This window comes from Embiotoca jacksoni, unplaced genomic scaffold (assembly GCF_022577435.1).
Source record: "Embiotoca jacksoni isolate LCO1_2020_lvr unplaced genomic scaffold, fEmbJac1.0.p SCAF_3, whole genome shotgun sequence".
NCBI classification, from domain to species: domain Eukaryota; kingdom Metazoa; phylum Chordata; class Actinopteri; family Embiotocidae; genus Embiotoca; species Embiotoca jacksoni.
The window spans coordinates 12,812,734-12,830,850 of record NW_027185381.1 but is presented as its reverse complement, the minus strand read 5'-3'; the positions used below and the strand labels follow the sequence as shown (position 1 = coordinate 12,830,850).

The window sequence follows — 18,117 nt, the reverse complement described above, 5'->3', positions numbered from 1 at the left end:
CTTGATTCCTTTTAATAATGTGTTTTCAACATTACTGATGGAAATTGTCATCAGCATCAGAAAGGTTCAATCATTTAAAAACTGAGTAACTATTTAACATGATTCCTTTATTAAGACCCGTCAACGAGTTGAATCCCGAGTTTCCAGTTGTTGCTACCATTTCTTTATGTGAATGGATTGTGCTTGTAAGCTTATCAAGTTTTGTTATATTATGTTTATAGGAGCAAAAGAGAAAGCCAGGTGACAAAATGAAAGAACAAAACTTTGGACTTTACTATTGGAGGCTCAACTTTTCTAAACGAGACCAAGATCGTTCCCTAAACTTGACCACGTTTTCGTTGTATTATTAGCATGCTGATGAAGCTTCCTTAAGATTAAAAATGTAGTAAATTTAATCCAAACCAACTTGTTTCCGAAATTTAATGAAGTCTTTATTGAGGTTATAATCTCAATGAACTCTGTTTCGTTGTCTTTGGCGGCACCAATGGCGGTACGCAGTATTTGCAGCTGTGTTTTTCGACTTTACTTCCAAGCGGTCCAAACTGTATCGCCTGTGTGACGTCAGACATAAATGAACTGAAGAGCGAGCGAGAACAAGGGTGAAATATGTCACTAACTGTGAGCATGTTGTTATGTTACACATAAACGTCGCCACCGACACTCAGATCATTGAGGTCTTAATACTGCAAATGCAAGGGCTTTCATCTGTGGGCCACTGGTACAATCATCACTGTGTTACTTCATTAAATGATAGTGACTTAACAGACATTTAATGAAATGACAATCTTTAAGATTATTAATTTAAAAGGTGTAATTTGCAAGAATTAAATCCCATTTTTTAATACCACTTAGTACATTAGGAGGCAGTTCAGTGTTGCACTGAAATCTGTGATCCATCAGATTCTGTGACCAACAGTGTTGGTTCGGTTTATCAGGTTGAGACATGAGGAGTGAGGTGAAGAATATCAAGTCAGATTACAGAATCTGATGGGGGGGGCAGATTTCAGTGACATGTCAACTATCAGAGTTTCTCCGGGTTGCTGTTAGTTAGTAGTTAAAATGTCACCCCTTTACTCGCCAACAGCTGTCTCCAGACAAAAACAAGACCCTTGTTAACACTTGCTCTGCTTGTGTTTTGCCGAGAGTTTCAGCCATTGTTGCACTTACTTTCATCAGAACAAGAAGTTAGGATATGTTACATCTTCCTCTGATGTTGGACTGTGTGCAGACCTTCACAAACAGGATGCTGAGAAAAGTGAGCTGAAATTTGATTTGAACAGTCTTAACAATGTATGTGTTAAAAGGGAAAGGGCAACCACCGGAGGAGCCCAGATTATTATTTTTTTGCTGCCACACCACAGTAGATGAGTGAGAAAAGACTTGGTGATGGACTGCCCGGGGTGATGCTGAGGGTTTTCTTGAAGAATCCAGACATGAGAGGAGACAGAGTGAAACTACCACTCTCTCTGTCTCTGTTGGCAGTGCACTGCCTTCCAACACCCAGCTGTGTTTGTTTGCTGTGAATTAGCAGGCAGCAAGAGTCTACATGCTCGCTCAATATTACCCACATCACACCATAATTAGAGAGGAGTGCACTATTAAAATGGTCGTCTGCTGCTAAATCATCAAGCGATCATTTGTTTTTAACATATGTCAAAACATTTCTCACATACCTGAGCTCTTCCCTGGTATTTGCTGACATCAAGAAGCATGTAATAGCACAGGCATAAAATATCAATTACCAGGAGCTCTACCTGTCACTTACATGTGAGAGGTCAAGACTGTAGCTCCTCATAATGTGTTGTTATTGTAATTTTCCTAATAATTGTAACAATTCTCCTTTGAAATTCTTTAATTATTGATTTTCACATCTTCCCTCTCTTCTGATGTACATAATTACTATCATCCTCCAAACAACTGCTCCTAAACTCCTAAATCCCACTTAGAGCAAATCAAAATACTGAAGGTTGATGGCATGAGGCCAACAGGGACTGAATCAGGCGGTGAGTGTGATCAGGTCCAATTTGGAAATCAGTTTAATCAAAATAAAGGTTCTCATGAAAATGACCCTGTCTTAGCACATATTGTATTTTGAACATGTGATGCTGATGAATCTATAAACAGCAATAAGCAAACAGGCAGCAGAAGGAGAAACATTCAACGTGCAATACTTCCAGGGGGCTTAGATAACAGAAAGCCAAGCAGGAGGGAGGCTTCAGGATGAATGCACATGAAGACTTTTCAAATAAAACCCATGGTTGCCAAAACTAAAACACCGAAAGCAACACTCACCCAAAATGTCTTGTCTATTAACCTATGAATCATAACCACAACTGGCATGGGCCCACTCGCAACTGACACGTGAAGCTTCAGGCAAACATTTGTTCTTATGAAAGCTGACACTGTCAAAGAGAACACTCGGACATATCAAAAATGAAAGTATTAGACGTGCACTGGCCTCTGGTAGCTTTATGTGAAATGAGCATTAAATACTGGGCACTCTTACCGAAGGAGTTTTGTGAATTGTAAATCAGGCTGCATGAATTTACACTACAGTATACATCTATAATAAGGCGTCTTAGTTGAAAGTAACTGTGTTAATGCAAATTATGGAAAATAACAGAGATAATGAGATCAAGGGAAGTGCGGTGGAGAAATCTGTTTTTGTAACACACATTTTTGAGAAGAATAGATTTTATAACTTCCAAGCCTTCATAGTTGTTTGTCTCGCAAAGTCAGACCTATCCCCACTGTGCTGTGCCGGCGCTGGAAAAAGGTCTGCCTGCACCCATATATCATTCTGCTATAGGGGACAAAAACACTCTGTATTTGGTTTAATGAAATACAAACTAGCCAATTATCTTGGGCGACATTGTCCTTGCAAAATAGTGCCAGGAGGGAGGAACGTGTTTGCGTGTAGAAAGGCGAGTCCTGGCATTAAAATGGCTAAATTCCTGCTAAAGACAACAAAGAACCAAGCTGCCTTTTTGCATGATTCAAATCTTCATCAAAACTTGCCATTCCTAGTGTGCAGGTTGCTTGCTCGCAGGTGGTTGTTGGTTCTTACATCAACAAGACAGATGGTAACAGACAAATAGCAAAAAAGGATGTACAGACTGAAATAGATGACCAGTGGCAGGTTTCTTCCACATCCGGTGAGTCAGGCTAACCACGTGTAGAAAACACACATTTTGAGGATGAAGATATTAACGTATTAATGCAATTCATCTCAGTCACATTTAAGTATGCTGTACATTAACTGCTTTTAATGTGCATTCACACCAGTGGGCGGCTGACATTTTTCCTGAAGTGGTCCGCAGACTGCAGAGGCCTTAATTAACATTGGAATGCGTAATGCTTTATGTTACCCCCCTCCAACACACACAAAAACACAGATCCTGAAGTAACCAGAGTAAGATGCACTGATAAGAAAAAACATAATGCATAATGAGCGTATCCAAAGACAAAGAAGAAAACCACTGTGTGTGTGTGGGGATGTGGTTTACAGTGGTCTTCACGGGTTCATAAGGCCAAAATATGTTACAACCTGCGGCTGCACAGCACCGTCACAGGATGGAAATAAGATCCATTTACGGCAGTGCTCCAGAGAAGACCTCAGGGACTTTCCAAGGTGCTGGCAGCAGAACTACCTCCATCCACAGACAAAAAACTAGGAGTCATTCATTGCTCCATTTACTTTAAAGTGGAATATCCAATATAATACAATGTTTCAGTGAAGCAAACAATAGAAAGCCTGTGTTGTACCCCTGTACCATCTCACCACGGACCATTTCCCCCCTATATGTTGTAATGGCATCAAGGAGTAATCTAGGTACAGTCACCTTACTGGTGATTCTAGCAACACAAATTATATTATGTAGTGAGGCATGTGGTGTGCGGAGCCTGCTGCAATGCCAACATTTGCCATCTGTGGACCAATAAGTTTCACAGCAGTGTGGTGGTGAGCTGAAGTAAGTAAGAGTTGGAGCCAGCATTAAACTTAAAATAGGTGACCTGTGTTGTACAAGCAGAGGATGAATCAGAAATCAATTAATTTTAAAGGCATTTAGATGTAAAAAAAAAAAAAAAAAAAAAAAAAAAATCTGAAGTGGCACTCAGCCTTACAGCTCTGTCTGTCTAATGAGTGGTTGCCTCCCTTTAATCAATCACATTTCATACCACATAATCACAATGACATGCCCTCTGTCAGAGGTCAGTGTGTTGGATCCATGTTCTGTGTCTCCTTAGTGAGGGAACTGGTACTGATGCTGTAACAGCACAGTTTACTGATGTTGAGCTGCTCACGTCTGAGAGATTAATTACTACTCGTCTGGACGGTTGAAGCGCTGACGTAGCTGTGGCCATCTCTCTACAATGATATGCAGTGGTGGAAGGTAAATTAGTCAAATTGACGTTACGAGACTGTCTGTCTTAAAAAAAAAAAAAAAAAAAAAAAATAGGTGTTTTGTGTATTTCCGTTTTTAAAATTGAGCAACCTCTAGCAGTTGTACAAATATGACAATCATCAACTGACCTTTGACCTTATGTGAAATGACCAAAACCTCTTAACATTGCATTCGATAATGGTGGCACATAATGTGTTAAAAATCATGTGCCAGTAGCATGGTAACAATACCAATAGAAAGTCAATTAGGATCCTTTGTGGTTGTAACCACGCGAATGTGAGAAGTGACGCAGGTCAGATGACGTCTATATAATGTGAGTTTTTCCTTTAGGAGGCCAGTTGAGCGGATTACGAGACACAACAGCAGACTTGCATGCACGGGGCTGGTGTTTGGTTCCTGTCTTTAACTACGAGTCAGGGTTTACTGTTGCCATGACGATGAATTGTAAGGATGTAGTAACTTTATCGTTCGACATATTTCAAGTTATTATTTTAACCCACACCCTTACATTGCCAAACTCTAACCAAGTGGTTTTTGCATTTAAGCCTAATCAGTTGCGCTAATATAGAAAACACTCTTGTGCGTCATGTTCGATGTTTGTATCTATACGGTCCAATGAGTTGGAGGACTTGAGGTACATGCCAGTAACTTGTGAATTTCCTGTTTATGATTTCTTTGCACTTCAGAGAGGAAGATTTTTACTTTTTACTCAACTATATTATTTGACAGTTATAGTTACTAATTGCATTTTAGATTAACATTTTACAAAAATGTATGATAAACTATACAAACATTGTTTAAGATTAAAGTTGTGGCTCACAACTTTTTGGACTTATAAAGATGAAGTGTTATGTTAGAGTCCTATTTCTTGTCTGAGCTATCCGAGTAGAGACATTTCCCTTCAAAATGGTTTCAATTGGATAATTGTTTGAGAGTCACAGAGGGTCAAATTACACAATATTTCACAAGACAGCAAAGATTTTGTTCAATAGCAATGAATACAAATTTGTGAAGTTTTTCTTTTTGCCTGCCAAATTAGTAACCATCTCATGAGTCTTCTGATTTATCGATTGGCCCCTTTGAGCGATCCTAACCCTTAGGTTGACAACCACTGGTCTAAATTACTTCACTATAAATATCTATTAATAAAGTAGGTAAAATACGACTCATCCAGCTACAGCAATAAAATTACTTACATATTTATTAATCAGTATTAAACTCATTTAATGCTGCCTTTGAGTGGGCTCGTTTTTACCACGTTCACGAAAAGAGTCCATTTGAATCACAAAACCGCACCTCAGATTATTCTGGAAACTCTTGAGTTCACAAGTTGCGACGAGTTTACTGAGAGGGCAGAGACTATAATTGTTGGATTATAAATTAATATAATATAATTTAAGTCATGGACAGCCTCTGTGGATTCTGGACGCCGTCTATGTTGCCATTAACAAAACCACTTGAACACCAAGTCCAACAAGCACATGACTTCCTGTGTTTTAACCACGAGCTCACAAGTTCAATTTGAAAGCAGAAATAATGTTAAACATGTATAATAATACAATTCCTGCAGAATGAGGACTTTTACTTTTGAAAACTGAGGTACATTTCGCTGCTTATACTTCCATACTTCAGTATAACTTTTTTAAGTCTAAATCCAGAGTATTTACTTGTAATAGAGTGTTCTTTCACAGCTGTGTTGGTAATTTTACTGATGCAAAAGATCTGAATTCTTGCTCCATAATTAGTAATATGTCTTCACTAATGACTGACTTGTAACAGAATATTCTCAATTCAGCAAGACTGCACGTAATATTTGCACAGATCTTCATAATATTTGCAGACATTGTCCTATTTGTTAATGCGCTAAAGTGTCTTCTTTCTAGTAAACCCACGTTGTTTATTAAGGCTCTCTGATTATTAAAGCATATTAGGATGGCAACAAATGTGACTGGAAGCTGCAGTTTATCTGTTAGTGGCGCTTGTGTGTGTGCGTGCGTGTGCGTGCGTGTGCGTGCGTGTGCGTGCGTGCGTGTGCGTGCGTGTGTGTGCGTGTGTGTGTGTGTGTGTGTGTGTGTGTGTGTGTGTGTGTGTGTGCGTGTGTGTGTGTGTAAACTCACCAGCTTGCGTTGACACCAACCACAGACGCCACAAAGAGCCACCAGCCAAACAGCACACACTGTCACTGCGAGGGAGACCAGGAATACACTGAGGGACACTGAGCCTGCACACACAAACACACACAGACAAAGGCGGAAAGAGAAAAACAAATGAGTGGTGCTTTTTCACATACATGCAGATATTTTCTTCAACGTCTGCAAAACAAAAACATTAGATTTTTGCCAGAGAGCTGGGTGTATGCCGCAGTAAATCATGTAGTCAGACGGGGCAACCCAAAATAAAGCCGGGCCTTCTCACCCCGTATTTAATTGAATAGCCAAGCAGAGTTGCCATTTTTACATTCTATCATAAGAAGCTGAGGAATACAATCTCATCACTACCCCCTTCGTGCCGGAGCATTTCAATACCTTTCCAATAAGGACTGCAGCCAGACATCACTCAGTTGCACACACATCACTGTCATGGTGTCACAGCTTGTTAACTGACAGCCTGAAAGTGAAGGGAAGGGTGTGGGGGGGAGGTTAGGCTGACAATACAAGAGAGCCCATGATTAATGGGTATCAGTAGATGCCCAGTGAGAGAGGTGGCTCTGGAAGAGAGTTGTAAAAAAATACAATAACAACATAATCTATCGCTGCTCGAATGTGTCGTATGTGTGTGTGAGACGAAGAGGATTCACACATCGACTCTGTGTTTTAGATTGCACATTCTCCACGTTCAAACAATTGGATGGGCTTCGCTTTAGAGGAAAAGGATATACAGCCTTGCGCAGCTTTGATATTTACACAGCAGGAAAAATGCTAATGTATTCAAATTTGTGATTTCCTTAGAACAATTCTTATTTCTAAATATACAGTGATAAATGAGTGTCAGAATACATTTTTACGCTGCTCAGTGACAAACACTGACAAACAGCCATGCTCTCCGTTCAATAACTGGGTTTGTCTTCTCCCCGACTGCTGCCTCCCTCCTTTCCATCCTTCGCTTGTCACAACTGGCTTTTCATCTCACTTCCCTGTTACATCTTTGTCTTCTTCTCCTCATCATCATCATCATCATGTCCACTGGGAGCAGATGGGCTCAGAAAGGAGGAATAATGGCAGGTAAAGTTGTTTCATATGGAAAATCAGAAGGGGATCCGCATTGTTCTCCACAGTTTTCCCTCAGCCACACCTGCTGTTTTGAAGTCACTGTGACACCTGAGGTCACTTCAGAAATGAGAGTGCATATAGACCAGTTAGGACCACAGACAGGTAGACCATGATTAGACTTTGATTGACGGTCTTTTAAAATTCCTTAAAAAGACAAATTATAACCCAAATTATACCACAAAAACCTTGTACCACAAAAGATTATTCAGTTTGCATTTTTACACTGAAAATGTTGGAAATGGAAAAGAAACAAGGACAAAATTGGGGTCTCGGATGAGTACACTTATAACAGACAGACTGAATACCCTGCAGGGAGAGCAGTCTTCTATAAAAAAAAATATCATTTATCTTGTTAATTTTACTTCACTGAATTTTTATGGCAACTTTCCTAATTTCAGTCATAAAAATACATCAAATATGCGTGTAACATTTAGGCAAACTACTTAAAATGACAAATATAAATGGTGTTGCCAGCTTCTTTTTATGAGCCTGTTTATGCTTTCCACCTCAGACCCTCAATACAAGCCAATAAAAAATAGAATGTATCCCTACTTATGTGTTGATTTGCATCAAAATTTCAATTCCCAATCTGTTACCAATAATCTACATCCACTCAGAGTGACTACAGTTATATTTGATATAAAGTTTCTGCTACATTCAGGGTCTCTAAGAAAAATGCATTGTGGGTATCCTTGACTTCAAACATGCTGAATGCCTTTCATTCCTCAGGAACCTTTTTTTGAATTTGAAACCTGTGTTGCATATCTATGTGTACTTGCTCGCCGTTTTCTTCCTCCCCGTCTGTTTCTGATGTACTTCTGCATTTCTTGTCACCTTCTCCACCTGTAGATCAGTGAGTGAGTGTGAAAGAACAAACAAAACCAGGACCCACTCAGAAAACTACTGGTGGTCAAAAACTCCACCGCAGGTACCTTTAACAGGTAGTTAGCTGCTTGTTTGTTATTAGCTTTCTTGCTATTGTCTAAGAGATAATAATCCTAGACACCTCAAACATTACACACTGTGTGAATTTATCTCCTGCCGACAGCAACTGACCCAGACTGAAAAGGACTCGATCCGACTTGACTGATTTTGTTCTGATTGTGCAGATATAGATATAATCAGCGTAAAAGTCATTACAAGTGTCCCTCCCATTATTTATCTATCTATCTTTATCCTTATCTGCAGTCAAAGAGACTGCTAATGGTAAAGAGGCACAATCGCCCCTCCCCCTCCCACCCTCCCGAGCATGAGAGGGTCAGTAAAACAGTCATCTCCTGAATGATGAATATCTATATTTATAGAGGTTCAGAAATAGACACTATATGCTCTGCTACTGTATATTCATAGAGGTCAATAAAGCGGAGTCCATTAGAAACTATGACATTAAGCAAGGGTAGCAATGGATCTGAAATAACTAATAGCTGCACTGGTCTCCACTCAGGGCATCTCGTAGCCTCACTGCTAAGTGGCTCCGTGATGGATGTTTTGATCTTTGGAGAGCTTGGAGAGTCAGGTGGATCAGTGAAAGCCAGCAGCTGATGGAGGGTCCTACGCCCTGTGTTCCCCTCTGAAGTTCAGAGGGTGGGGGTGGTTGGAGGAGTATGCTTTATGAGCCGTGTCAGTCATGAGAGCTAAGGGAGTAGAAAACCCTCCAACTAAAATACAGCATCCAAAGATGTCAAGGCGCTCAGTAATGGACAGCTGGATTGTGCTTCCCACTTCACAAAATATACTGCAGGCTCCTTTTTAGAAACTACAGAGAGCTACATAAAGTGTGCAGGCTTCGCAGGGGAATACAAGCAAGGAAATACACTGCGTTAAGGTGAGGGAGATATGCAAATCTTCAAGCACTTTGGCTGTGGAGAAAAAGAGGCATTATTAGAGTAAGAGAAGCCGGCACAACACAGCTATCACAGCATTCAGGAAATTCAACTTATCTTTCTCCTTGAACACAACAAAACTTTGAGCTCGAAATACTCCAGCAGGTGATACATTAGTGAGGGTGAAATATGTTTAAAAAAAAGTGTTGTATGCTGAAGCTCGAATAAGGAGACAATTTCACTAGAAGTTAATTGAAAACAGCTTATATAACCAAGTAGTAATCTTTACTATATTTAAACCAAGTAATACAAAATAAACAAAAAGATACTCCCAAATGGAGGGTGGTGAGTCACATCTAAAATGGCACCACTCAGTAAAACTGACAAGTGAGCTGAACAAGCCATTGAACCCTTTGATCAGAAGCCTTTAGAAGTCAGAGCACTCTTGAACTTGAAAGTTGCATGTTTGTTTTAGATTTCAGTGGCTATCTCTGTTATATGCACATAAAACAGAGAATGAATGGCACTGTGTACTCGGGTAAGTAGTGGCAATGCTGTCGTTAATGAGCTTGCAATAAAGTCTTTCACTGAAGAGGACAACAAAGGCCAAATCCGGTTAAATGTGGACATTTAAGGCAAAGACAAGAGTGACAGAAAGTAGCACAGTACAACAAAGTCTTTAGTCTGGAGTGCACAGCAGCATTGAGTACAACAAGCGTTGTTGAGAGTGAGACTGTACATGTAGGTGAGCCGGTCCACATGCAGCAAGCTAAGCCAGGCAGAAAGGGACCAGTCCTCAGGGGTAGAAGAAATTGCTAATTGGACAGGCGGAACTGGAGCAGTGTCCAGTCAGCAAAGCTGCCACACCGCATCTTTATGCTCCAACTGAGGTGGAGAGGGCAGTGCCTCAGAAGCTCTGGGTGCAAAGCTCATAGCCTAATCGCCACTTCAAAGTGCCCGCTTCTTGTACTTGTGCCTGGGCTCGGCCCTCTTTATAGCCACTGAGCTGCTGGGTAATCCTCAGATGTCACTCAGATGTCTTTAAAGTCTGTCCCCTCCGAGGTACAATCTGTGTGTACCAGCAAAATGTTATTTACTTTTATTTATATTGTGATACCAGGCATATCAAATTGCTTGTATCTACCTTCTGGCTCAAATCTACGCTGCAGATTATTACTTTTCTTTTATGTCTCAAGACACTAGACGGTGTAGTAGTAAACAACACAAGAATATGAAGGTGTTCCAACTAAATATTTCTGTGCTCAGTCACACAAAATAATTTGTGTGGGAAAAGCCTCAACTTGATTCGAGACAAGAAGTGTGAATGAAATGAATAATGACTGTGGATCCAGGTAAATAATACAATTAACAAATAAACTGATGAGGTGACATTTAGCACAGTGAGCTCGGAGCTGGTTGCTACGAGTGCTGCGGCGTGCTCAAAGAATGGCCTGCTGTTTTGGCATGTTATATCCATTACAGTGCTGTTGTGAAGCCAGTTTGGCAACGCTCAATAGGCATTTGCTGGCGACAGATCGCCACTTCAAGTAGGATGGACAGCAGATGATTGACAGTTCTCTCGCTCACGCAGACAACAATGTGTACCACTGTGTGAGTAGGGATTAGGGTTTGCTTACAAAAAAGATCTCCTGAACCATCTTTCAAAATTCTTCTCCGAAACCATTTACAGATGCAAAATTATACATCGTTTAGATTTTTTTATTTCCTATCCCAAGCAAGTTGGCAGCAACAATCAAAGGCAAATTGATCCTTGTGAGACACAGAACATCCATTCATCTATTTCAAAAGTTACATTATGGTTCTTGTTATTGACAGCAGTGATGTTTTGTTCATGCCATTTGCAGTAAAAACAGGCAAAAGCCTGGTATCATCTTTTAACCACTTGAAAATCCCAGGCCACAGAGGACACTGGGGCCCCATGTGCTGCAAATCACAGGGATGTGTAGAGGAACCAGTGAAATTTTGACAGGTTGAGACCACCTGTGGTTAGACTGAGTGTCTCTTGCATCCCCTGTAGGCTACAGAGAGCTGTGCTGGTCCTCTGTCCCTATATGCTCTCATGGCTCAGCTGCAGCACTGCTGTGCTGTCACACAGGCTGTTTCACAGCCAGTGTAAGAGGACAGCCTCCCACGTCTGTCTCTGATGAGGGACGAGATCCATCTCAACCCGGTGACGAGCCAAGCTGGAGTTGGACCAGCAGGCCATCATGTGACACAAGCCTGGTGTCACCTATAATGGCACCATCATCCTATTCGCACCTCTGACAGCAAATGGGCAAATCGCCCATAAAACCCAATGAAATCTGGATACTCGAGGTGTAACTGAACTGAAGTTGTAAAACATGTTTTAGTATATTTACAAGCGAACAAAATATAGTTTGGCATTTTTATGATTCCGATACAACTGATAGAAAATATACTGTATGAAATATATGAAACATATCTTAAAGGTTTGCTGTGGCGTTTCCTTGGAAACAAATGTAATTTAAACACTCAGTGTTACTAAAAAAAAAAACACTGTGTATCCTTAAGGTTTTACAAACAGGATAAATTCACATCCTTTCTCAGAAAATTTCAAAGTCGATTCTTCTTAAACGTTTGCTTCCTGCATTGTTTACATCCTGCATTGTTTACATCCATGTTTACAGTCTTCTTCTTTGCTGCCTTTGCTTGTACATTGCTACATTTTCCTGGCACATTACCACCACCTGTAGATTGGAGCAACATTGTCACACCATCCGTAGGACTGTGTAGTGTGTCACCAGTGCTCACATGCGCTCACATGTGCACACACAGGACAAACCAGCTATTCGAAAAAAGGCTTTGCAGTGCTACTAGAGTTCAGAAGCCGCATACGGCAAGGTACCTTTAAATTCAACAGAAAGAACAGCACAACACCATAATATTAATATATGTCTTGGGCAAATATGGCAATGCATAGAATACGTTATGTATAATAATATACCTTAGACAGTCTCAGCAAATATAATTGCCCATAAATAAAAATACAGTTTTCTTATCTACTGTATGCTAATAGTTAATACTCAGGAGTGTCGGTGAAAAAACAACCAGCAGCCTTCTCACTGTGAGACGCTTATTGAATAGACTGAACAGCTTAACTTCTGAGTGGTAAACAGGGCTGTAAATACTGTCTGAATGACATACTTCAATAAAAATGAAAAGTGTCTGATGAGTGAATTTATTTTCGAGATACATATTCAAAAAGACAAACAGAGTCAAGCCTGAATTTCAACAACTTCTCTATCTGGGTGCATATTTTTCTTCACATTATCATTTTCTAAGAGCCTGGTCTTTTCATTAAAACACAGCACCCTGTTGAAAACTGTGCGATATCAATATATAATATATATTTAATAATAAACTGTGAGGCGCTAGTTTCCAGAAGCTGACCGCATTGATTTTGAACTATTTCCCTTTAATGTCGTGCTCTCAGTGGGAGGTAAATGAATATTATCTACTTTTAATTCTGATTGAATGAGTGATAAAGCTAACATTTTGGTTACATCTATTTCTCCCGTGTCTTTGATGAGGACTTTATACTGTATGCATGGTCTAATATATCACATAATCTATCAGTGTGTCGGCCATAATTTTCTCCCCCGGCTCTGCCTCAGAAAGACTGAATTAACTGCTCAGATTGAAATGAATGACTTTCATATGTGAGCCACAAAGACCCATCACAATCACCAAAGACACTATCTCTTACCTTCTAGCAGGCCAACTTGTATTTATAAATCCCCCTGCCTCACATCAAACATACATTAATAATGGATTACAGTCATATATCATCGGGCGACTCCAAACACTACTTAAAATGAGGATAACTCACGTGCCTTCTTGGATATTTTTTCACTGTTGGTATTTGTCAGTGCAGTTAATCAGTTAATTATCTGTCGGGCGTGAAGAAATATTCATCCTCAAGGATTCAGCTTCTCATCAAGCGTGCCTCTTGACTTCATGTTCCTCAGGTCAGAATAATCACCACACCCTCTTCAGACTTCACCTCTCTCCTTCTTTCTAAGCACTCTTCCCACTTTGCACCTGCTGAGAGTCACACTGGGACAGATGACTGTTATATATTACAGAAACCGGATCAAGCTGAATGAGCTTCTCTGGGCCCCCGAGCTTTAGGATGTTACGGCTGCTTCACATATTTACAAACAACCTATTATTCACCAGTCCCACTGATGCCCTTGACTTTATTGATTTAAGTCCACATGGTGGCTGTTGATGCTCTGGAGGTGGACTAGTGTCCATCCCAGTAATGAGCTTGTGAGCTGTAAACTAAGTCAACCATGACTACCATTATTCTAGGCTAAGGGGCATTAAATTGCCTCTATATACCCTCTGTTATTTGTTCCGAGCAGGGTCAGAGCTCACAGTAAACAACACTTCGCTGGATTGTTTTACCACACTTCTTCCCTGGTGTCTAATTCTAGTCTAAAACATTTTCAGTCCGTTCATTATTATTCAAACTGGCCATTTGTTGAGCTCCTGAGTCAGTGTTGCTACATCTGTCAAGCTTTTCATTCTCGCATGATAAAAGACCGAGGCTAAAGCAAACAGGTCAAAGGCAAAGACTCAGCATCTGTGTATCAGTGTATGATCAATGGGGAGGACATGAAAATAAAAAATAAAAAATAGCCTTTTTCTTATATTTATTTCCGCAGCTTTCATTGAATGAATGAAGCGCCCTCTTGCAGAATGGTATCCACTTCTCCTTAGTGCGTTACTGCTGTAACGCCGGGGGTTGGGTACCAAACTTCGATACTGTTGGGGCATCGACCTAATTGCTTCATTACTACCTACTATTTGAAAAATGCGCGTCGTTCTGTACCAAATTTTGTTACCTTGGATACATCCTCAATAACACATCTTCATTTTAACTTTTGCAAGTAAATCTCGTAAGTGTCGGTGTGCCACAGCATTTACCATACTTAAACTCCACTTGGGCGCCAGTCCAAATCACTCAGTTTTAACTAAGGCTGTACTACAACGCCTTATTTCAGTCTTTTCAGAAACATTTTTGGCCACATGTCTAAGTTGTGTGCACTCGCAACTGGAGGCTTCTCTGTGTGCAACTGGCAAGCTAGCTTCTACTGATAGGATGTGAGGCGTTAAGTGAACACCGAAAAATTGTAGAATCTAGCAATAGATTCCATGTGAGGCGTTGAGGGGATGTCTGTTAATTGTAGCTACAGAAAACAACCTGAGTTACACTCTCCCCCTCTAAACTGCATAAAAACTAAAGATTTGTACCATAATATGTGACCTAATTTTCGGTTTCTTAAAATTGGACTTCAGAAAATTGGTATGGAAAAACATAGCTGTGTTAAAAATGTTTCAACATACACACCTCTGGCAACCCCACAAAGATATGACCTACAGTTAGTTCATGATATGTTCCTTTGCCTTGGAAGTAAGCCTCATGCCCAGTTACTGCCTTGAGCGGTTAGTTGGTCCACCGTACGTGCTAACAGTTGCAGCTTACATCTCAGCAGTAAACACGGTTTAATCCCTGCCTTACACTGTTGCTTGTGTTCTTTGGCTTCAGGGGGGCTACAAGAGAGGCACCACCCTTCAAAGTCTTTAAATCCTTTGTATTACTATAACACGGAGAAGCCCGAAGTATTCCAGACCTGCTGCGCCTGTTTACTGCACTGTTAGCAGACAACGGCTGCAATTAGTGAAACCTACAACATGTATTCTTTTCTTCACACTTCTTCCCCTTCCTATCTTTTTCAAATATTCATCTTCATTAAGGCCCAAAATGGTCCTGTGTGCAAGCCATTTTTCCTGGCTCCTCTGACTTCCTCCACCCACTCCATGTTAATTTTCTCTCACCTTCTTGTCTACTGCGCTCCACTGTAAATTCGAATTTAGTGCTGTATCTCCTTTACCATCTGTGTTCAAAGTTGCATTTTAGTTACAGCCTTTCTAAAAATGTGCGCACGCACATGTGCTCAAAAGTTGCACACACCAACACACAAATATTCTTTAACTTGACACGGCTTAAGCGCAGTGCCATGAGTGGGAAATCGTGCACTTTAGGGATGTGAAGAAACCAAGAAAGTGAAGAGAGAACAGTGCAGGAAGAAAAAAAAAAAAAGAGTGGGAGTGAGGGAAGAGCGACTCAACTGTAATGCTATTGAGAAGCAATTTGTGAAGCTTGTGCATATGCATACAGGCCTACAGTCCCCATCTGCCCACATCATCAGCTCACTGCTGGTGACATCAACCAAGACAAAGAGGTCTCGGATGCTGCAGATGTATTATGTGGGTGGTATTATAAAATCTAATCCAAGTCAAAGTCAATTGTATTTGCCTAAGGATACAGAGTTGCATGCACTCATGGTATGTATGTGTGTGTGTGTGTGTGTGTGTGTGTGTGTGTGTGTGTGTGTGTGTGTGTGTGTGTGTGTACTTGTGCACGTTTATATCCATGTCGAATTTCCAGCACTACTCTTCACTTGAACAATATTAGCCTAAATACCCTCGGCCTTTCAAAGATGGGAAAACAATTATTGAGGGTGTAATTAAAGTATTGGCATCACAAGTGCAACTTTAATTGAGTGACAGCTAAATGACAGTCGAATGACAGTGAAACAGCCCAGTCTCTGCATATCCGTTAAGGTTTAAACAAAATCTCATCAAACACCACACAACTATACAGTGAGCTTAGCTCCAGGCGTGTTCGTGGTTATTCAAATCCCAAACAGACACACATCTACCGAGCAAAGTTCATATGAAAATGTCAGACGGACTCCATTTGTCATAAATGAATTAATTTTGATTCATGACTACCTGGAGGCCCCTACCTTTGCCTCCTTCATTCAATTAAATACTGCTTGTAAAAAACACTTTATTACCTGTCTGGACAGACCAGGCAGTAAAAACCCAGCACAGGGCAAGCCATAGCCTCAAGCTGGAGATTAGAGTACTGACTCGGCCACAACCGAGCCAAAGCCGTCTCCCTTTAGACTCCATAAAAAAGCCACTAAAAGAAAGCCCTCAAATGACCTAATGCCATCCTTATGTGTCTGTATGTCCAAATATGTATGTCTTTGTCTTTCTGCAAGTGGCACTCATTTTCTCCAGAGTAAAATCCTCACACTGACTAACTTGGGCTGATGTGATGACTGATCTCTCTCTTCCTCGCTTGTGACCACAACCTTCTCACAACTGGTGTCACCAACGCTGATGAGAGGAGGATGTACAAGTGTGCAACAGCTAAGTGACGGCGCGAAAGGTTGCTTTGGAAGAAATAATAGCTCTGGTGTCTTTGTATGCGCAACAGGCTGACAAACTGTAATTCCCACTGTCACAGGAGTACGGAGGGAGAACAGGGTAACTCAGCTACACGGTGCATTATATTTGCTCAGTGACTGCTGCTCTCATCTGATGGAACAGAGCATCCCCCCCTCACCCCCCACCCCACCCCCCCACCCCCCAGGTGTCCTTTCTCATTAGAGTGCGGTGCATTACAGGTAAAGCTCCACTATGGTCGAAGTGGTCCTTTCCTCTTCAGTGCTGCGGACCGAGCACAGGCTCTGGGGACGACACTGCATTGGCTCGGTGTCAGGAGGAGATTTAAATACCCCTCTGCTTTTAGACTCCAGCTGGAGCGACACCACGGAAAATCACCATCATCAGCATCAGCCAATGTCAAAGGAAGGACAAATTAAAGTAATGAAATATATCCGATTACATTTACTCTACGCTGTAATGTATCTGCCTCCTCTGTTTTAAAAGTTTCTGTCTTCCAAAAAGCACATTTGATAATTAATAATAAATCTGGATATGCAGCACGTTGCCCAGAATGAAAGTAGTTGTCCACTTTTTGCAGACAGCCAGCTCTACATAAACACAATTTGCTCTTCATAAGCACAGGGTCATCTTGGAAGGGCCCTCAGTGCTGCTGTCTATTGCTTGACTGCTCATTGATGTGTTTGCTTGTATATCTGTCAACAATTTACAGCTGGGTAGTACCCAGCGGACTGAGACTTATTGACGATGCCACGCAGCTGCTCCTGCAGCAGGATACAGTCAAGAGCTCATGGGAAATATAGTTTTTCCACAGCTACCGGTCCTCGTGGCCTTCACTTCTGCAGGGAGCAGTCTGTAATTTTCCTTCCACATTAACTCAATTACACAGCACCCGAGGACATTTCAGCCCGGCTTCACATTGTAATAGCTTGTCTTAATTCTTCCTCACAAGCATATTAATAGTAGCTGTTGTGGCGATACGAGCTTGACACTCAGACGGAGGGGTTGTTGCTGCAGTCAATATCACCTCGGTGTTATAGCCTGGGAGTGGCTCCATTACCTGCAGTACCGTGTATGTCAATGTTTGTCACGTCAACCAATACAGCAAAGTTTTCCATCTGGCTGGCAGGGCGAGCGGAGAGTTAATGACAGCCTTTGCTGCCATTAAGCAGAGTTACGCACACGCAGAGCTCTCACACCTACTTGACATTATCACCCTAGCATCCTGACAAGGATGTCATTTGCCAACTATTGCTGGTGTAGCTGAGAGGGGAAAATAATAGAGGGAGTGAGAGTTCAGGCTGGAGAGGA

At 41.1% G+C, this 18,117-nt stretch overlaps 1 protein-coding gene across 1 annotated transcript in view; it reads right to left on the bottom strand.

Moving 5' to 3' along the window:
- syt7a (synaptotagmin VIIa) overlaps positions 1 to 18,117 on the bottom strand; it is an 80,555-nt gene that overhangs the window by 41,194 nt on the left and 21,244 nt on the right. Inside the window, exon 2 of the mRNA XM_069162095.1 lies at positions 6,524 to 6,627. Within this exon, the coding sequence (XP_069018196.1) occupies positions 6,524 to 6,627 (104 nt within the window). The remainder of the gene's footprint in view (positions 1 to 6,523; positions 6,628 to 18,117) is intronic.